Consider the following 22,221-nt stretch of genomic DNA (forward strand, 5'->3'; position numbering starts at 1 on the left):
TAGTCTTCCTGTTTCCATTTTTGAACCTTAAACTTGTCTCGCTGTTTCATAGTGTTCTCTTCACTTCTTCGATTTGCACACAGGATTTATAATTTATTTATGTGCCCAGCTTCAAAGGGGCACTCCAGCTATTTAAGATGGCACTTACATAAAGTTGCTGGATTTGTGGGAGACAGATTTGAGAAAGAATCAGGGTTTCCACCATCATAGAAAACCTGGAAAAGTCATGGAACCAGTCAAACTTTGGGATGTCCCGATCCAATCAAGCATGTTTTTCTGATGGGGATTGGGAATATTTCGCTTATAGAGCGAAATCCAATCTTTTGTTATATATCAGATGTCTAACAGAGGTTTTTACTTTTATGCAGATCAAATCGGAGCACAGCCTTTGTCTCCTCTGCTCCAATAAACTGTCTCTCCTCTCTGCTGAACTTTAGAGCAGCAGCTGAGCCCGGCCTGCCGCAAAAGACCTTACGTCATGAACGAAAATGCAGTATGAGATTGTTTATTTATATTATTTACTGAAGTTATGAGCACTCATTTCATTGCAGCTCAGTGTGAGAGGCTCATGGTCCGCTTTCAGCTATATCGCTTGGTGTTTCTCCGCCCTTCTCGGAGGAGAGAGCAGAGGAGACCAATCTCCTCAACACTGATCCCTGCAAAGTAAAATGAAAGCCCCGCAAGAAAAAAGCCAACATGTCTTATCTCTTAGTAAAGGGTAATCCGCCCAAAATATGTGCAGATGACGAAAACAGATGCTCAACAGAACACAAATCACAAACTGCACCACAGCAACTACTCTTAAAGGGACAGAGGCATTCCCTCGAGACAGCAAGGAAGCCAAAAAGATCAAATGGAGGGTTTGTCATTTTGTGCTTTACTTTTTTTCATAGAACAGCTTGAATGCAGGTATTTTTAAAATAACTTTTAAGTACCTCTCTTAAAATGTGCACTGTGCAGCTGTATTATCTAGTAAAACAAAAAGTATTGGATCGGGACATATTGGCAGATACTTAATATGAAAAGACTCGGATCGGATCGGGGCAAAAAAACGTGATTGGGACATCACATCCCTAGTAAAAGTCATACAGTTTTGAAAAAGTCATCAAATTTTTTGTGTTGAATGAATTTATTACAGTAATCTTCGGCAGATTATCTGCAACGCAATGTAACATCGCAACATTTTTTTTTTCTGTAGCTGTGGACGTAACGTAGCATTACTATGCGTCGATGTGTGACGTCTTGTTTGCCATCGCGTACATTTCTCCATTTTATCCCTGCGCTCTATCTCTCTATTCCTGTTTGCCAGTTAGCTGAAATCATCTTTTAATAGAATTTGAAGCTAATATGTTTGATAAATGTCCGTGAAAATGTGTGGGAACCCTGAAGAAATGTTAAAATTAGTGCAGCAGAAGCCAAAATATCCTGACTTTTGTCCGTTAAGCTCCGAGAATGTTGGTTCCTACATTTCCCATAATGCAACTCAATAGCATAAGTGCCCGCCTCTTTCAAATCACTGTTCGTAGGCGGAATAGTCGGTGGAGTGTCCCTTTATTATAAAATATGAGACAAGTGGTGACATGTCAGGGTCCTCATTTTATTTATATGATAAAGTCGTAGAGCAAAATAATTGACCTGCAAAGTTAAACTGTGATTTCCTAATGCAGGCAGTACTATAATATGTAGATCAGTAGTTAGTTGGACCACTGGGCACATAAATAAATCCTGTTTATTCATCTTCATGCATCCTGCATCACAATATAATGTAACTTATTTATCCCCAGTATTAATGCACTTGGATTATACTGATGTAATATCAGTGTAGCTGATGATATCTTAATTAAATATTGGCCTGGGGGTTGACTCGGTTATCTCCTCTGCATTCGGAGATTGCAGGCAGGGTATGATAATTTACTTTGTGCTACCTGTGAATGCATAAAGCCAGAATTTGTGTACAGTTGTATTTATTGAGATATTTATTTTGATGCTTAGCGACGCTTTCGACTCCTACCCTCTTGTGTGTGATAGTGGATGTGCGGTTTAGTGTCGCTCACAGATGTTTAAAATCAAAGGGATTACTCCAAAGTGACCCTTTTGTACAATCAATTGTGTCAAGTGCGTGAGGACACACACCTTTTTGTGCCTACTGTGTTGCTAAGAGGGAATCAAAATGTGGCACTGACTGAGGGGATTACAGGTTGTGGTAGTTGTACAGTAGTAGCAGTAGAAAGCAACACAAGGTACATTACTGATGAGTAATGTTCAGACACAGATGTTTGTCTCAGCGTGTGCCTTGGCACTTTGGGCAGCTTGAGGATTCACTTTGTTTGTAATTAGACAAAAAAAGGAGCCAAAAACAGACTTGTGCCAGTGGTTCTAAGATGACCCTTTTCACCAGTATTCTTTGAATAAGGTAGCAACCCTAATGTTTGTAAATCAAACGCAATTTGAGCAACAGTTTACTTCAGTAGCTTTTATTTGTAATGACAAAAAGGAAATATTTACAGAGAAAGCTGTCTTAGCTGCACTCTTAGAAATAAAGATGCTAAATAAAAATCTGATAGGGTTCTTTGACTTGTCCATTTTTGGTTCTTGGTAGAGCCTAATATAAAGATTCCCTCTGGAACCCTTTTGGGGGGTTCACGTTGAACCCAACATCAAAGGTAATACCTTGAACCATCTATAACAGGAATCACCCAGAACCCCCAACGAAAGGTTCTACAAACAACCCTTCTATAATACATTTTCCACCAACATGTGGGGGGGGGGGGGGGGGGGGGGGGGGGTAAATCCGACCCTAAGTCTGTTTTAAAAGAACCATTGAAGAACCCTTTCTTCAAAAATTGCTACTTTTGATAAAAGGGGTTCTAAGGGGTTCGAACCTTCCCTCTCTCATAGAACCCTTGAAGACCCCTTTCTTCAACAAAAGTTTCTGTGGATTGAAAGGGTTTTTAGTGGAACCCTTTATCTCACAAAAAACCTTGGAAGGACTCCTTCAAAAAAGGATTCTTTGGATAAAAAGGGTTCTTAACATAACACTTAGTCTTACAAAGAACCCTTGAAGAGCCTTCTCTTCCAAAAAAGGGTTCTTCAAAAACAAATGTTCTGGGTAGAACCTCAGCCTTTCAGGAAGAACCCTTTTGGAACCCTTATTTCTAAGAGTGTGTCCTGTATATATTGAAAGGCCAGTCAGTGTTTGAGATAAACTTCAAGAAAATGTGAATTTCAGACCTCAAACAGCATTTTGTCAAATGTTATTGAAAAGGGAGGCCATATGTACATATATTTCTCACACCAAAATGATGTTCCATGCTTCCATGTGCAAGAATGTTTTTATTTATGTTTGTGCTCCTCCTGCTTCGGAGAATGTCTTTTATATATAACAACGACATACAGTATGTTTGCGCTCAAGGGACAGGAATCAGAGTATTGTTTGTGTTTGCTTTAGTTAGGATTCCTCACTGAAATCTCCTCCACAGCCTCCTCCCACTCCTCTGCTTGTAAGATACTGTAAAAATAACTCCAGCTTCCTTCCGACGCTACTCTTTGCATGCTCGACAGAGAAAACACTGAATCAACTACTGAGTGAAAAGCTGCATAGCACTTCCCGCCACATGGCATCTATCTTGTTAAGATTTTAACCTAGCAGTGACTTCATTACCTTTTGAATATTTATATTTTCTCTGACCCATCTCTTTCACTATTCCTCACCGGATGTAGTTTTTCTGCGCTTCCTGCACTGACTTGGGATGATTGTGTTGCTGGAATAATATTTTTTTTTTTTAATCAGTGCAACTAACTGACATGATGCACAAAAGAATTAAAAATCATAAATGAGACTTTGCTGCGTTTTAAGCACTTGTATTGTGAAAGAATAACGGCTGCACACATGGACTAAGAAAAATTAATCACATTGCCAAATATTTTGATAAATTTTGCAGATGTGGTTCTACTTGAGATGCGAGCGTATAGAGATTGAATGGGCACCTTGCTTTGTAGATATAAAGTGTGCTGTTTCGTGCAGATCCTGCAGATACCTACGCTCGCCTCACAGAGCAGCTATGATGACTCATCCTGAATTGCAGACAGCGTTCAGTCAGTCAGTCGCCTTAATGTCTCCTCTCTGCCCCTCTGTGCATAGCGAGGGATGACTGAGCCTTGTCTGTGCTGGAGATCATTCCACTATCCGGGCCGATAACGCCAAGCCTTCCTGTCACTTATCTCCCGTGTGTGAACGGCATGTGCTGCCATGCCTGTCGGCGTTGGTCGATATATCGCCGCTGAAATCAGTGCTGTGCTTACAAAGCTGTGCTTCTACTGGAGCGAACTCCCTGGGTTTTTTTTCTGTGAGAATTTATTGAAAGAAATGTGGAAATGGAAAAATTCAGGGTGCAGCATTCAAGGTGTTTGTGCTCTCAAAAAGGGGCGTGCAATTTCTACATGTTGCCAGCAAATCAATCTTTGAATCCTCCCTGATATTTCAAGCTTTCAGAGTTCAAGAACGCTGTTGTGCAGACTTTTAATATATACCTGTAAAATACAAAGTAATTATTTAAATAAAATAACTATTGTAATGCTAACAGGCTTCAGTGAAAGGGAGGAACAGACACTAAACAGTGCTGCTGGTTTTAAAAAGATAATCAGATTTCTTCTCATGTTTATTTTTATTGCACATAAGTGGTGTGAAGTTGTAGTACTAGTGTTATCCTCCAGATGAGATTTTTTCGTTGTGGCCTGCTCATAGAAAGGTGTCATATTTATAGTAGCTCGCCGGGTATTTGCAGATACCCATTGGCCAACAGAACAAACCCAGCTGTTTCTATTTTATTTTGAAACTAATGAAAGCTTTTGGTGTGCACTGGTACACTTCTCATGTCATAACATTGGATTAATCGTTACAAATACTTGACAGAAATTATTTATTGTGACATTTGCTTTTTTTGCCCATCCATCATTTCGTCAGGATTTTTTAATGGTTGATATTTTTGTGTTGTAATGTACGTCATGGTTTTGAAATGTAACTGTACAGTCTCAAGGAAAGAATGTAACAAGTGGGAGTTTTTGCATTGTATATAACTGTAATTATTTATGTTTATTCTATCATTTGTATCATATCAATGCCTTGTACAGTGTTTTTTTTTTCTTTTTTTGTTTTAAAATTATTTTGTATTTTATTTTTATAAACTGGTTATAAATAAAATACTCATTCCGCATGCAGACAGAATTTTTGTGCAAGATTTCTGTTTTTGTTCCTGAAATTTTAAACGCTGGACAAAAAGGACACAAAGGCTATTATAAGCAAATGAGAAGGTATTTATTCATCTATTTATTTTATAAATGTTTAAACATCTGTGTTAAGAAAAACAATTACATATCACAGATAAAACAAAATCTGTGATAGGTGATACAAAATTGGGGAATTAAATTCTAGAATGGGATTCAAAACTAATACAAAAGATACAGCCACAATACCACAAATAAATAACATTACGAGAAAAAACAGACAATATAATAATCACAGAAATTAATACAATAAAAGAAAATGACATACTTTTTTGTGATTTTTTGGAAACATATATTTTGTTTTCTTTTTTTTCTTACTTTTAGTTTTTAGTGAATTAAACAGGGGCCATGGATAACACAACTGTTGAGCCAGAGTTAGCATTATAGCTTAATGACATCTGTGACCCCTGTGCAGGAAAATATATAAAGTCTAGTATAGTCTAGTCTCATAGTCTGCAGTCTGGGTTTAAATCTGTGATCAAAATGTTACATTTTTATTACACGACTTTCTATTGTTTTTAGCACCATACACTAACTCCCATTTTTTTGTTTGTTTTTGTTTTTAAACAAAGCTATATACAATACATTAGAGAACATAATAAATAATGCACAGGTTTCTCACGTGAAGTCTCGTCTTTGTGGTTTTATGAAGTCATTTGAAAAACGATATTAGTATAGTATAGAATAGTTTATTTTAGTATAATATTCAAAATTATGTTATAGAAAAAAAGAAAAAAACGTTATTATCACAATTTAAAATATCTTAGCACGTTTCTTTTGGTTACTTTTTGTGCTTATTTTTAAGTAATTTTCTTTTAACTTTTTTTCCGATTTTTCTGGGCTAGAGTGTCTTGTCGCCCTCTTGCCATGTTTTGAACGAAATCAAGCAAATTTGCTCAGGTCAGTGCTTTAGAAATACAGATAACTGATGGAAAATACAGTGTTAATGGATTCTGTATTTCTGGCTCAGGTCACAGGTCGCACCACGGATCACACAGGGTTAAGACAGCGATGCACACGTGGTTGGCTTACGTCATACGCACTGCGCGCCTGCGTACACGCTGGCCCCGCCCCCCTCGCTTCAGTCCTCCATCCTCAGCAGAATGGCGGCTCTTTTGGAATCGCTTCTTTTGCAGAAAGTTGACATTAAAACGGTCTTGGACTGGCTTAAGAACGAAGAGGTAGGTCAGAAATGATTACGAAACACATGAGTGAGACATTTTAAATACACTTGCCCTTGTGTAATGGGTTTGATGAGATGACAAAGCCCACAACTGATTGTAAACAAAACTTTTAGCTGGAGAGCTAAGTTAGCTGGCTAGGTTAGCTGTAGCCAGGATGGGATGGACTCAAGGCGAAATGCTACGTTGTCATCTTCCAGAGAAATAGGTTAAAACCATAACTTACTATACATTTTTGCTATTATTATTACTACTACTATCCGGCGAGGGCTGTGCAGTTAAGCGGATGTTAGTTAGCACATTGTTAGCCAGGCCAACAGGCTATTTTCTACAGAAATGTCCTATAGCTGTCCAGCACAGCATTTATTGACCCAAAATAATCTCTATTTTGGCTTCATCGTGCATTAAATAGCATTGATTGTTTAGGTTATTTTAGCTAGATAACTGCCGTATTCTTCAGTCAGTTTTTCCAACATTTATGTCTCTGTTTTCAACAGGATGGAGACAGGCTGGCATTCAGAGAACCGGGGGTGACAGTCCTCAAACAAGAGTTTGTCCCATTTCTTTTGAACTTCTTGAGAGAGCAGAGCAGCCAGGCATTAACCCATGGCCCTGCCACGCCAGCTAAGACCCCCAGTCGGCCCAGACCGGCTGCACACACGCAGGGTTTCTCTGACAGGAGGGGCTGCAAGTCTGCTGGTGGAGGAGCTGGTTCTCGCAGTGCCAGCCGGGTCCAGCTGTTTTCCCCTGCCCCCTCTGTGTCACCTGGGACTGAGTGGGATGCTGCTGGTCAGTCAGGCTCACACTCAGTGAGTGGGGTCAATGCCTTTAGCAGCCCGTCCTTTAATACGGGATGGAGCCCCGTCTCCAGGCCTTCAGGCTCTGATCGACGATCCAGCCAGAGGATCAGTCTGGGGGACTACATGGTTTCTCCTCCTGACCTCCAGAACAGTCCAGGTTTGCAGTCACAGAAGGGCCGTAGGAGAAGTGGTGGCAGCATGGCAGTGGGAGGACAAGGGAAACATGGAGCATGGCGTGGAGGACATCACAGTGATGAAATTGGACGTTGGGAAAGTGGAGGGAGGAGGTCAGGTAGAGGAGGTGGAGGAGGAGGGAGCAGTAGGATAAGCGGGCAGGTTTCACCTCCATCTGTGGGGCAACTCAACTTCAACAACTTGGAGGACTTCCCTCCTGTTGGGGCATCACCCATTTCACCTGCGTGAGTTTAAACAACTCTCAGTTAAACAAAAGTCAACACTGACTCCATCATTGATGTTTAGACTTCTTGTCTAACAGTTTTAATTATCCTTCAGGGCGTCGAAACCATCCAGAAGAATAAACCCAACACCAGTCAGTGCAGAGCGGCCGCACTCAAAACCGAAGACCTGCTTCACCTCCACACCTTTCAGTGAATCCTCTAGTCTGTCAGTAGCTGTAGAAGTGCTTGAGGGGTCAATGACAGCAGGCAGTCCTCTCAGCCTGCAGGAGGAGAGGGAGCTACTAAAGAGAGAAAAGTAAGCGCACATGCAAAATGATTGCACTTGTTCTGACTTGAATGTTGACCACTTTTGGGGAGTGGAGGAAATGATGGCACAAATGCATTTGTTTTTCTTTTGACACAGCCAGTGCAACATTACAGAAGTATAGTTCCTTGTTTTATTCTTACTCAACTGGAAAAAAAACTGAAAAAACTTCCTCTTGCAATTGCAAATTTACCAGGTACCCTTTAACTAGCATAATTCACAGAAGATTTAAAGTCTGAGCACTATAAATCACAGCATTTTATTCTTCTTTTTTAAAAGAAAAGGTTTTATATGTTGGTTGATTTGTGCTTACTAATTCAGTGGAGTACGTATTGGGAGACGTCTTGAGTAACTGCACAGTTTTTACTATGAATGGAAAAATGTCAAATTAAGTTTTATTAAAAAAGAAAAGTATTTTATTTTGTATAGATTTGTAGAAATGTAAACTAGAATATAATATCTTTATCGTCATTGTACAAGTACAGCAACATTCAGTTTGCAGCTTCTGTTACTATTATATAATACATAATGTAAAACAAAATACATGAATGAGATAAAATAAAGATTAAGTATTAAATTATTGCAAATACTTCAGATTTGCAAAGCAGCACCAAAACAAAAGAAAAAAAATGACTTTTAAATTAATAATATATTCTATACACTCATGATTGTGGTAATTTTTACAGATTTCTCCTTATATACCATAATATCTCATTAATTTATTTTCTTCATTATTATTATTATTATTATTATTAATAACCCCTGCTGTTTTGACTCTACTGTAGCATCACTTGTTCTTCACCTCAGTTTATCTTCACTGCTTCACAATCAGAAATGCCTTGTTTGTAGGACAAAGCGAGCTCAGCAGGTCGGCTCTCCTCAGCCGTCCTCTCTTGACCCTTGCACCCCGACCAAGTCAGGCCTTAGGATGGGATCTAAAGTTACACCAGATCTGCAGACGCCCTCTCCTGAACCGTCCAAAGTCACCTTCTTTTTGGAACTGGATCTCCTTGCAGAGTTGTACTGTACCTGCATTTCTGGTAAGTGACCACAAGGAGGCGTTGACATGCTACATGAAGAGACTGTGGGGGAAAAAAGTTTAAATTTAATGTATTTTGATGTATCTCTTCTTAAGTTAATTACAGGGAGTAAAGCAAAATAGATTAAACAAAGTAAGTAACTAAGGGGACATAATAATGATAATATTTCATATCATGCTTTAGGAGCAAGAAAACAAATGTGGGAAGTATGAAGTGAATTTAAAAAATCTCCAAAGTTGAAGAAAATTTTTTTTTTTATATCATGTCTTACAGAAAACCTTGTGCCAAACATTTTCCTGGAGCTCTTCTTTGTTGTGCAGTTGCTAACGTCTCGGTCTCCTCACATTCATGACAATGATGAACAGGAAAGTTTGTGTGCAGTGAATTCAGGTGTGTAATTTGTTTTTATGTCAATTTATTCCCCCAACATCAAAATATTAGGGGTTTCAACTTTTGGTGAAATTGAAATTGATTAATTTTCAGATGTTCTGGAGAGACATTACCTGAGACAAGTACACAACTGTGTGTATTTTGCTGTGAAGGTTCTGGAGAATCAGTTTCAGTGAGTTGTTTTACATCTCGTGTCACAGTTTTCCTAAATTTTCTCCTTATAACAAACAGGAATATATCAGCTCTAAGCTCCCCGATAAAGTCATGCTGCTCTCCAGTCTGCCTGAGTTGATAACTAACTCTGTATTCTTGTCAGGTTGGTGGCTCATTTGGACAAGTGTACTTTACGTCTGCTGGCGGAAAACGAAAGAGTGGCGTCTTTCTCTCCGGATCTCAGGGACCGTCTGACTCAGGCCCAAGACAAAAGCACAGCCAAGGTAACACACTTATAATGTATTACCTATTGAATCCAATGAATATAATTAAATATTGGTACAAAAATGCACCATATTGTAAGAAAGCACCCGTTTAAATAGTTCGAACTTGTTTTATTATTTGTGTCACTAACGTGAAGAGCTAGTAGATTAACTGACTAGCTGATCAGTGTTAAATTAATCTGCAATTATTTTAAGAACCTTTTAATCATTTAAATCATTTTTCAAGCAAAAATACCAAATATTTGACTGTTTCAGCTTCTTAAACGGGATATTTTTCTGTTTTTTTCTTGAGTTAATTATAGTAAGTTTAATATCTTTGGGTTTTGGACTTTTTTAGGACAAAATAAGGCATTTAATAATGTCACCTTGAGCTTTAAAAAATCTTTTACTGGCTTTCACATGTTTCACATTTTATTTTTTATTAAAGCTTTGAAGACCAAAGAATTAATTTGTTAATTAAAAAAGTAAAACATTGGCAGATTTAACAAGAGTAAAAATAATTGTAAGATGCAGCCCCTTTTATGTTTTATAAATATATGCCCAATGCCACTTCCTTCGAATATTTGTTTTTAGTCACCACTCAGATGTTCATAATTTGTCTATACTATAGCACTTGTTGTTCAGTTAACATGTAATTATTTCTCTGTCTGTTTCAGCTCTCTCCCTCAGTTTCCACTTTCATCCACTCGGTCCCGTTCCAGCCTGCTACAGACAATCGGTCCAACTTTGGCAGTGACAAGGCCTTCCACACATTTAAGAAACAAAGGTAAATTAAAACCTCTCTGTTCTTTTGCACACCTGCGCTCTCGCTACATGTCCAGTAAAAACTACCTGCATTGGTTAAAACTTACAGACTTTAGATAGAGATAGATAGAGATACTTTTTGTCTCTGGCTTCGCTCAGACACAGCAAAAATACATACAAACACATTAAACAATAAAACATTAAAAACACACAAATGTACAGGCAGGTAGGAACAATAAATTATATACATATAAGTAAACCATAAAAGAAAAGCACATCTTACAAAATAGTTAGATGGAGAGTTCATGATAACAAATAGTCTGAGAACAGTCTCCGCACTTCAAAATCCTGCTGAATCAGGATTTATGATCACTTTTGATGTTTTGGCTCTTTTCTCAGAGATATCTTTTATGAGGTGTTACGAGAGTGGGAGGACTTTCACAAAGAACCGGGGTGGATCTTTGACGCTGCTCTCGGCAGTAGGATAAGGTAAGTCCAGTTCACTTTTTTAGCTCATGGTCCAAATTCTTATTATTTTTCCCTCCATCTGTCTGATCCATTTTTGTGCTATGTATCTCATTGTTTCATCTTCTTTTTTAGAGGAATGATGAGTCAGCTGACGTCTGCAGGAAACCATTCCCATTTTGCCCGGCTGTTTCTGAAGCAGCTTGTTCAGGTAGACTGTAGCGCTATAAATCTTCTTTAATTGTAACATTCTCCTTTAAACAGAAGAGTGGCTCATTGCACGTTTTTTATTTCTTTCTCTTAACAGATGTGTAAAGGCCCCCGTGTGAACAGCTCTCCTGGGGATACTCCAGATGCCGACCTGCTTGGCATGCTGGGAGCTGACAGCCTTGGGCGTCTGAAGCGTCTTGAGGAGCGTCTTATTCAGCCTCACGGAGTCGTCGGCCCCTGCCCTCCGCCATCCTTCCCTGGCCACCAGGAGTTCTTCAGGGACTTCCTGCAGACAGCTAGCTGGTAAACATTTCCCATTAGATATTTTTTTATCCCCTAATGATTAATTATCCAAAATTGCATGATAAAAACCTTTCATAACAGCATTAATTTTACTTTTTGAGTATGTTTTTTATTTGGCAGATGACCTTTTTGGACCAAATTCAACATTTTCTTTGACAATGTGACAAAAGCTTTCAGTGTCTCTGTGATCTAACGTGTCTTCCACGCTGTGAACCAGCTGTCAGCTGAACCAGCACTTACAGGACAGCCTGTGTCAGCAGCTCCTCCAGCTGGACGAGGTGTCCATCTTGAGCCCTCCTGCTTCCATCGCGGAGGTAGAGGAGGAGGGCGACGGAGACATGGAGCAGCAGGTATACTATTAGAGTCAGACAAATTGATGTTATTGAAGCGTCAGTGTCATTTTTGCTTCAAGGGTCCTGTCAGTTTGGATCAAGCTGCACTCTGTGAAATGTTTCAGTGTGGATAGTCTCTAAAATCACAAATGTGTCAGATTCAGAAAAGTGTAATGTGATCGACATGCTGTTTTTCATTTAATATAAACCTTTGTCTCTCTGTTTCATCAGGATGAGAAGCAGCGGTTCACCTCAGTGCTGCTCCTAGCTCGTCTTCTGGCAAAGTTTCTGGGATTCATTTCCTTTCTGCCTTACCAAACATCTCAGAGACCGTCCAGGGAGATACAGGAGACCGCTGTGGCCCTGCGCAGCAAGGTGAGAAAAAAATAGAGCAGGTAAATGCCAATTTAAAGGATTATTTTCTTCCAGATGGGTGAGTTGTGTCTCATTAACCCTTTGAAACTTAGATTGTTATCACTGTTCTTGTGGTGCATTCAGATGCCTTTCACAGGTATTTAAAACCTTAAAAGTGGCGCAAATTGGTTTGGTTATTTTATAAAACATGGAAGAAAAAGGCGATGGCAACTTGGCAAGAAATGTCCTGCAAATTGCAAAATTTTTTTTTTTTTAAATGAGTTTTTAAAAAGCTAGGAAAAAATTCTAGAGACCTGTATTTCTAATGATCACAATTATATATTTAAATTTATTTATAGAAAAATTATTATTTTATTATTTATTATTGATTTATTTTTATTTATTTATTATTTCCCCGGGTTTTTTTTTCACTCTCTATTTGTTTCGTTTTTGTTTGTTTAGATTCTTTTAAACTAATTTTGAGGTAATTCTCTTGTACTTTCTACTAACTTCTTGCTAATTTCTCATTCATTTCTTTTTAAGTTGCTTATTGCCTTCTTCCCATGTTTTTGTAAGAGGTTGTGTGTCCAGGTTACAAAAGATTAAGGAATTATAAAATGTCCCTCTTTTTAGTCCAGGCCAGCAGTTTTACAGATAAATAAATGAATACGTGTTTGCTGCCAGGTATTTCATTTCCTAAAAACAATCTCTCGGTCTGTCAGAGTGTTCCAGTGCTGGATGTGTGTGCTGTGCTGAGCAACAGTGTGAAAAGGAGGCGCACCATCCTGACCGTGCCGTGGCTGGTGGAGTTCCTCTCCATGCTGGACTTTATTGGTCCTCTGCTGCTCTGCTATAGAACTGCACTGGGGACTCTGCTTCTCCTGTACAGGTTTGTCTCCGTTTCTGCACATTTATTCCATAAAGAGTCATTAAAGAAGGGACAGCCATTGTAAAATGTCAAATAAACACATTTTTTGGAGGTATAACTCTGCGCTGATACTTTTCTTTGAATATTCTTTGCTTTAATAGTGATTTTATTTCCTTAAAATGTAAACATTTAAATTATTGCTGAAATAGATTTACTCACTAAATCTGAAAATAATTCTTAAACTAATTATTTTTTTTTTATAAACTTGTGTTTAAATTACCTCATACAAAGACATTGTCTTTTGTTGTTTTTTACCTCTTTTTCCCCCTCTTGAAAAAGTGGGTTAAAATATTACTTTTGTGTGCCTGTAGGAGAATGCTGTTGGGCAGATCTGCAGAAGTGTGTTACCTGAACAAGCTTCTAATGGTGTCGGTGTTGGGTTGGCTTTTTCAGGTGAGACTCAACTTGTGGATATTCAAAGCCATGTTTACTGTCACTTAACAGTTCTGTGTAATTGAACGTGGTGTTTTCTAACTCATGTAGATCCCAGTGATTCCTGAGGATATTTTCTTCACCAGTGAGTTCACTGAGGTGGCCAAGCTGGAGGACAGCGTCACGTCTGCCTCGGGGCTTGTAAGTGAAATATCCATTCATATACAGTAGCTGTTTGCCCATGAAATGAACACTGTGGCTGGTTTTTCATTTATACTGATGTTTCTCTTGTTATCTAATAGGACTGCATTCCCCTGGTGGATCAGCAGCTTCTCTACACATGTTGCCCATTTCTCGGTGAGTGGATTACGGAAAGACGTCTTTTATGTCCCACTGTTTAAATTTTTATTTTTTATTTATTTCTTTATACCTTCATACATGAAGAGATAAAGATATGGTAATATTGATAATAAAATGTTTTAAAAAACTTAATCTTTAAAGCTTAAAAACATTATATTAAAAATGATGATAGTAAAAATCAAAACAAGTGAAGATAAGAGTAAAAACAGATGGTAATAGTGATTGTAAACATTTACGTAAAAAGACTTAATAATAATAACAAAAATCCTAATAATAATCATAGTAAATATGAAAATACGAACAAAAAATTGAAATAAAAATAGTTTAAATGAACAGAGATGATAATAGTGACATTGCCATCAGCCATGCTTTCTGCCACTAGCGATAGTGATAGAACAACTAAATCAAAGTAATTATAAAAACAATAATAATACTAATAACAATGTAAAAGATAAGATAGAAATTAAACTTAACAGAGATATAATTGCATGGGAAAAAAATTAAGCAAATAGGATTTAATTTGAATAACTTTCATAAAAAGTAATAAAAATGCTTCTAAAAAATAAATTTGAAGTATAAATAAAAATAAAGATAAACATGAAATAAAACAGAGATGATAATAGTCATACAAAAGAAATCCAAGTAAAAAAACCCCAACTAATTAAAGATAAATAAATAAAATAAAAATACAATTTACCATTGTCAGTTTTTTTCAGCATGTATATTTCGTAGTGGTAAAGTTACAGGGGTAAAAGGCGATTAATCAGGAGCTTAGATTAATTTTGTTCTATTAACAGTATGTTCACCAAAAATGGGCCACAGAACAGCGCACGCTTGTTTAAGCTGTGTCTGGATGTTCTGCCTTGTTTTTATCGCTCCAGGTGAGTTCCGTAAGCTCCTCGCAGCCTTTGTGTCTGGAAGCGCAGCCAAGAGTGGAGGAATTATCCGCAAGATCACTCCCACTTCTGCAGAGCTTAAAGACACGCCGACTGCCAACAGGTCGCAGCAGAAACTACAGGTGAGTCAACGGCAGAGGCAGTGGAGCAAAATGTGGAATGACATCGCTAAATTGTCTTTTTTTGAGAGTACTGAAATCAATCACTTGGCTGTGACAGGTGGACCTCGAGCAAGCCTTCTTTCACAACCAGCCTCCGTCGCTGCGTCGCACCGTGGAGTTTGTAGCTGAGAGAGTCGGATCCAACGCTGTCAAACACATGAAGTTAGTGTCAACTGTCCGTATTTACATGAACTTAGGTGGTGAACGGTGTGAAATTATCACCTTGTGTGGATGTATGTGTATCATAGCTGTACAGTGTATGTGTGACTTTTTTCTCTTTTTTTGGTCTATATACGTGTGTGTTTGTGTGTTAACGTCTGCGTGGGGGTTCTGAACAGGGCCACATTAGTGAGCGAGTTGGTGGAGCGAGGGGAGAAGATGCTGCAGGATGGACTGAAGTCGCCAAACTCAAATCCTTCAACTCTGAATGACTCCATCTGTGCCCAGCTGTGTGCCGCAGGATTGGAGGCCCTAGCAAGAGCCACCAGGTACGACCGATTCTTTGTCAAGCATCCAGCAAAACTGTCTACCTCGAAGTCCACAGATTTAAAAGTATCGTGTTTATTTTTCAGCATGTTATATGTATGCATGCATGTTTAAATGGCCATTTTATTGTTGGAATTTATTTATTTATTTTTTAATTTTGAGGTAAAATAAGCGGTTGCCCTTTCGTTTCCATTTCGCTTCTATGTTGTAATTTCAGTTGTTGTTTTGCAGATTTTGTTCTGAAAAGAGTCCTGAGGCGATACGAATTCTGCTCCCCGATGAGACCTCTCCTGCTGTAAGTCCCAAAAAATCACCATGCAAAACGATGATATGATTTCATACACAATTCTTAAACAACTCTAACATTACTGTACCGAACTTTCTCTGGAAAGTAATGTGTCACATCAAGTCTGTAAATTCTAAGTTCCCTCAAACAGTAAATAAAAGAACACACTAGAAACTTGTATGTCTGTTGTTCCCATGTTTCGCACCTGCTCTCTTTCTGCAGGTCCTGACCACGTCAGAAAACATCACTAAGCATCTTGCTACAGAAAAGGCCTGCAGCTGGCTCTCTGCCAACATCACAGGTAGCTATTGAATGCACCACGCTTGTGTTTTTTAAGCTTTTGATTGTGTTAAGTAAAAATAATGAACTTTTTAATGTTGGGAGGTACTTATTAAAGTTTTTTCTCTGGATTCAGTTGACTTAAACTCGGAATATCTGCCAATACCAAGCAGTTATCTGATACTAGTACTTTTATTTTATATTATTTTAGTTTAGTTTATGGACACCACAGCATAGAACTGTGCATTTATGCAGAAGAACCAGATTCCCTGTGTTTATTTTAACAAATTTAATTGAAAGTAATTTATACCTAAGGCAACATGAGAGACACCAGAAGTTGGTGACCTGTCGTGAATGAATGTAACAGATAGCACTAAGGGCCTGTGTCCACTTAGCATTTTTTTTCTCTGCGCCAGCGTCTTTTTAAAATTATTCTCCAATGCTGCATTTTGTGACAACAGCAATAAAACTGTGAATTAGTTATGTCATAGCCAATACCTGATCTGCTTAATAATGTCGGTATTTTGCCCCAAAATGATCTTACGTAACGGATCAGTGATATTTTTAAATTGCTGCAAGATGATTTTCATGCCGTAATAAATGGAGGCTACTGACTTCCATGAAGGCACGAAAAAGCATTCAGTTATCTAGAGCAGAACAGTGATAAATGCCTCAGTACCAAAGTAAAACTTAAAATATTCCATTTTTGTTGAAATGCATATTTTTTCATTTTTGCAGGCATGTTGTACTGCACTGATTAATTGTACAAGGACGTTTATTTTTCCTGCTTACTAAACTATGCAAGGATTCGCTGAATGTCGTGCACAAACTAAAATCTGCAAAAGCTCTGCTTTGATTGCTAAAAAAGCGAACCCTAAAGCTCTCAGTTCTGCATGGATCCTGTTACGGAGCATCATTGCCATTGTAGACGAAAAGAAAAAAGAAACCAGATTTAAGGGTCCCTAAAGACATCTAAGATTTTCTTCCTGTTTTCTTATCAGCCCTGATAAGACGAGAGTGGAAGAGCCGGTATGATCGTGTGATGAAGGCGATTGGAAGCCCGGTGGCTCCAGACTCCAGGGACGTGGAGGGCGCTGTGGTCGAGCTGGTCACCCAGGAGCAGCTGACCAATCCCAAGAGGAAACAAGGTAGTGAGAGAGTGACATGCTGCCCTCCACACTGCAGCCACACTGCTCCACTGCCCTCTGACATCCTCATAGAGATGAAGGTACGCCTGCATGAAAGAAAATACAAAAACATGTTGGAGGAGTGCACAGAATTTCCTTGTTAAACTGTTATTCTGCAAAAAAAAAAAAATCCCATTTCTTTTTCTTCATTTTGAGTTTTAGGGTTGAATTTTCCTTTATATTTAAATTGTGGGAAGGAAATATAAGAATAACAACTTACATCCATAAAGAATATACCACACTTCTCACTGGAATAAAATACCTGAATTTAAATTTAGGAGTTGCTGAGCATTGCAGTCGGCCCCAGGACTGACGAGGAGCTGCTGACCGGCTCTCAGATCAGAACGCTGCTGCAGAGAGTGGGACACACACTGGCCTGCAGGAAGGTACATGCAGGGTTCCTGCAGATCCTTAAAAAGTCTTGAAAAAAGTCTAGGAAGTCTTAAAAGGCATTGAATTCTGTGATCTAACTATAAGACCTTCATTGGTATTAAAATGTCATAAATTAAACTTTCAAAAGTCTTAAAAATGCCAAGACATGAAGAGGGATTTTATGGAGATAGTTTAGAGCAGAGGATTCACTGTAACTGAAAGTTATTTGTCACTGTGTTTTGGATGACACGGTGAAGCGCAAATTCAACGAAAAATGGCAAATTAACCAAAATTTCTGATGGCTGATGGCAATGTCAGTAAGGCAAAACGTTTTTCAAACTCAACAAGATGGGAATCAAGGCAGTGGAATCTCATATGCAGATTGTGAAACATAAAATTGCCAAGAAAACCCAGCAATCACCAGGTATTTCCAAGTTCTTTTCTACCCTTTGAAGAAAAAGTCACGTTGCAACCCTAAATAATTGACAGGGTTCCCACAGTCATGGAAATCGGGAAAAGTCATGGAATTTCACAGTCGCATTTTCCAGGCCTGGAAAAGTCATTTGTAATTTGAAGAATTTGTGCATCAGTGTGTGACATCTTGTTTAATGTCAAATATGTTTCTTCATTTTCTCACCTCATTAAGTCTTTCCCTTCATGTATACCAGCTAGCCAAAATTATGTCTAAACAGTTTGAATCTGATATGTTTAAAAAATGCCATGAATTGGGAAAAGAAAAAAAAACATATTATGGGTCCTTGAAAAGTAATGGAAAAGTTTGGAAATTTTATCCATGAAAACATGTGAGAACCCTGAATTGCTGTCAGTACACATTTTTTTTCTGGTTATTGTAAAAAAAAGTCTTAAAAGTCTCAAATCAAGCTTGCCTTGAGATGTAAGAAAACCGTACATGAGACACATAAGTGCTAAAAAACACTTGTGGATTTACTATTTTTGCCCCCAAGTATTCAGTACAGTCTGTTCTTGTTTCTTCACTCAGTTCTCAACTGTGGTGTCAGAGCAGATGCTTCTGAACTCGACTGTCCTGCTGGCCTGCAAACTGGGTAAGAGAGTCCGACTCTTAACAACAGGGAAACTATGTCTTTATGAGCTGCACTTTAACTGTAAACTGGTTACTAGCAACATGAAGTGGAGTTGATGTCGTGTGTGTCAGACCTGAGTGCCTGCTGTGTGTGTCTGCTCAGTGTCTGCAGAGCTGCCCGTACCGTCTCTGTCAGGGTGCAGCGGAGGTGACGGGGTCGTCGTGGGTCCTGGTTCAGGATCAGAGGCTCCTGTCAGAGCGCTGCTGGAGCAGCTTGCTGAGCTGTGGGGAGGAGATTGCTGCTCCTCTGCCCCGCTCCACCTGCTCTTCACCCCGCTCACTGTCACGGCTGTGCTGAAGGCCAGCGACACAGAGGTACGTCCACCACTACTGTTATGAAAAATACAGAAATATATTGATACTACTAAAACTACTTTTACTTTTGTTTTGCTTATTGGATGTTGTCCTTAGCCCCTTAATACTTAGCTAAATGCTGTGTGGATGCTCCTCTATAGACCCTGTAAGCACTGTAGATCAAGGATTTAAAGCAACAGGTGGGCAAATATCGGCACAAAACACAATTCTATCTTTGTACAAAATAAAATATATGAAACTTAAATGCTTAGTCCAGTTGGTTTCACATTTTGTGATTTGCGTCACTTAACAGTTGTTATCAGGTGCAAACCTTGTATCTCCACATTTCATTTTTTCATGAATCAATTCTATTGGTCCTCCTCTATGTCTATCAATGGGTTTTACCATTTCTCAACCAATGAAATGTATTTTAAAAAGCTCGTGACTAGACCTATCTCCACTTGATCCTTTTTAAAAAAAAAGTTTTTTCTAAAATAAAGCAATTTTTTGCGATATGAGGTTTGCGCCTGACAGCAGCGATATACAGGTAGGAACTTTCACTCAGGGTACAGGTGTTGCTCGATGGAGAAGCAGAATAGTTTTTGTTCACATGCCACGTAAGGTGAACGATGTTGTGAAATCTTTAGCGATATGGAGATTTATTAACAGTGTTAATGGATTCTTGTATGTAAAACATTAAAGACCATTAACAGTGAGCAATAAATAATCCTTAAAAGCAAGAACCTGCAGTTGTATTTCACCAGAAACTGCTAAGTGGTGCTACAGTGAGTGTGTCAGTTATTAGCCTGTCTATGCAGCCCCTCATAGGCTTTAAGTTTGTTGTTTGTTTAGCAGCCACAAATACTTTTACAGACTTTTGGTACTCTTTAAAAAACATTTTTAGATTTTTTTTTTGTATCAGTTGGAGTGATGATAGAATGATAGGAAAGGAGGGACAAAAAAGAGGACAAAAAGCTCCAATATTTTACATCTTTTCTGATCAGCTCTGTGTAGCCTGAATTCTCCTAAATGGATGTTTAATGCCGGTTTTTGATTATTTATACCTTTTTTTTTTTTTTTTTTTTTTGGCAAAATGACAAATATCGGCCCAGATTATCAGCCAGGCCAACAATCTGTCGATCCTAATTTGGGCCTCTGCACTGACAAATTACCAAACCAAGCAGAGATCCCATAGCACATTAGGCAACTATCCAACTTGAGAGGTTATTCTGTTGTCTTTAACCTTTTATAATGTATCAATTTGTCTTTATAGTGGAACAACTACCTGTTTCTGGTCAGAAAACTGGTTGACAGAGGAGTCTTGAGTGAGGAAGAGGTCATATCCCATTGGAAGAAGTTAACAAACTTGGCCTTGCCAGCGGTGAGGGTTCACTGCCTTCCTGTCATCACGTATTCTTCGGAAATGATTTCTTTTACCAGCGATTCGACCTCTTGGACTCTTTCTCTTCCTCACTTTGTTCTCATTTCTGTGTCATTTCAGGAGCTGATAGAGAATTTTCAGCTGCAGTCACAGAGTATTAAACCCCCCTTGCCTCTGGCTGAGTTGCAGAGCCACATGGACATGCTGCAGGTCTCACAGCAGACAGTAGAGGGAGCTACATGACAACAGAAACACAACAATCCCACAGCATCTTCTGTGTGATCACCACAGTGTTTTATGTCACATCTGTCAGTGTGTTATCCAGGAGGGAGACAGATCCGGGGGTCTTGTTGTTGTTGACCATTTTTCGATTTCGCCACTGCACAGCTCATCAAAGCTGCTCCACAGTCGGCTTCTGCACAGGTTCACCCTTTTGTTCTCCACCTGTGAATTGACCGCAGCCTTTCATGAATCCCTCTGCTCTTTTGCTAAGGTGACAGTGAGAACCAGAGAGCCTTGGCAGTGAGAAGTAGGTAGGGGACCACACCATCTCTCACCTTTAGATCTGCTGAACTTTACTGCAAGCAGACCTCGTAGATGTTTGTGTCCGTAGGGAAATACAACTAGATGAAACATTTCAAAACAGTCAAGACCATGACAGAGAATTGGAAAAGACAGAAGAGGGGTCAGCATCAAACTGGACTCAAACTGAGTAACTTGTGCCACCCTAAAGACCTCGACTTATTAAAACATCCCGATTTTTACATGTAAGATTCCACCAGACAAGCCATAGTTTGTCAAGAAAAACTTTTTACTAAAATAGACTGAAAAAAAAGTTTTTTGTTGTTGGTTTTTAGACTCAGCAGAGAAAATAAAATGTCTTTATTTTAGTACAGCACTTTCACACACACTGCCTTTGACCGCCACTACTAGTGATGATTGCATGTTTATTTCATGAATGCAAGACTGCGTTTGTGATTTGTTTTTAGTTCATGTTGAACGAGCGCTGTATTCCCTGCTGCTTTTTAAATTGAAATGATTTTTTTAATGTTGCCAAAAAAATATTAATAAAGATGTATTCTGGTTTTACATGTTTGCATATCAGTTTGATGCCCCTAAAATTAATTTCCTCATAATGTGACTAATTAAGACCTTTCAGAGGGGTTAATATTCTCATCAATATTTTTCTGCCAAAATGTTTGATATATGTTTTCTTGGGTCAATATATTCAAATCATCCACTGATGTTACACCTGAAAAAATCTACACCTTCAAATTTGAGGGCAAGACAGTCTTCATGACTTCAGGCTTTGATATGGTCACAGTGGCTGAATGGATTTTTACTATTCAAACTCCGTTTGAAATGTTCACCTCCCTTTGTGATTTTGCAATTTTAACTGCAAAGACAGTACTCTCAAATCTCTCAGAGTTCAAATATACTCAAAATCCTGGGGGAGGTCTCCAAATATTACGAAAGATTATGGCCCTGGAATATAGATTTTGGGAACACAGGACCTTCGAAACATGCTGAAGGGATGACATTAGGCTCCAGTGGCGTAAGGAAAATACAACAGGCTCCAGTGTACGCTATTATGACCCCGGAAAGTGCGCTGGACCTCGAAGCAAATTTTTGTCGAGGCCAAACATTGGAATTACAACTCCAGAGTCCGTCATATGATGCCCTGAAGCCCAAAAACACTTTTCCCCATAGACATACACTGTTGAAGAGACATTTTTAAATCTGATTATACATTTTTTCGAGTGTTACAACCAGAATGACTTGTTTCACTATCAGGATTTGATCCACTCAGTCTGATAACATTTGGAAGTGTGGAAGAGCTGTAAGATGAAATCAT

At 38.7% G+C, this 22,221-nt stretch overlaps 1 protein-coding gene across 1 annotated transcript; it reads left to right on the forward strand.

Annotated features, from left to right (window-relative positions):
- Window positions 1-6,383: 6,383 nt before the first annotated feature.
- On the forward strand, window positions 6,384-21,441 carry cdan1 (codanin 1). The gene is made up of 28 exons (XM_042501316.1): window positions 6,384-6,464; window positions 6,962-7,683; window positions 7,778-7,978; window positions 8,837-9,027; window positions 9,301-9,417; window positions 9,511-9,589; window positions 9,734-9,854; window positions 10,511-10,620; window positions 10,998-11,087; window positions 11,199-11,274; window positions 11,371-11,576; window positions 11,794-11,926; window positions 12,140-12,283; window positions 12,985-13,151; window positions 13,502-13,583; window positions 13,674-13,763; window positions 13,865-13,919; window positions 14,804-14,940; window positions 15,038-15,141; window positions 15,318-15,467; window positions 15,697-15,760; window positions 15,974-16,052; window positions 17,032-17,258; window positions 17,496-17,603; window positions 18,590-18,653; window positions 18,795-19,006; window positions 20,259-20,366; window positions 20,487-21,441. The coding sequence occupies exons 1-28, from the start codon at window positions 6,387-6,389 to the stop codon at window positions 20,607-20,609; spliced, it is 4,038 nt and encodes a 1,345-aa protein (XP_042357250.1). The 5' UTR covers window positions 6,384-6,386; the 3' UTR covers window positions 20,610-21,441.
- The last annotated feature ends 780 nt before the right edge of the window (window positions 21,442-22,221 follow it).

The sequence above is a fragment of the Plectropomus leopardus genome, chromosome 14 (genome assembly GCF_008729295.1).
Source record: "Plectropomus leopardus isolate mb chromosome 14, YSFRI_Pleo_2.0, whole genome shotgun sequence".
Taxonomy (NCBI): Eukaryota; Metazoa; Chordata; class Actinopteri; order Perciformes; family Serranidae; genus Plectropomus; species Plectropomus leopardus.

Excerpts from the sequence above, each read along its gene's own strand:
- cdan1 (XM_042501316.1), top strand. The coding sequence starts at position 6,387 with ATGGCGGCTCTTTTGGAATCGCTTCTTTTGCAGAAAGTTGACATTAAA. Across the intron at positions 14,941-15,037 it reads GGTCGCAGCAGAAACTACAG|GTGGACCTCGAGCAAGCCTT; the intron begins GTGAGTCAACGG and ends TGGCTGTGACAG. Across the intron at positions 20,367-20,486 it reads CAAACTTGGCCTTGCCAGCG|GAGCTGATAGAGAATTTTCA; the intron begins GTGAGGGTTCAC and ends GTGTCATTTCAG.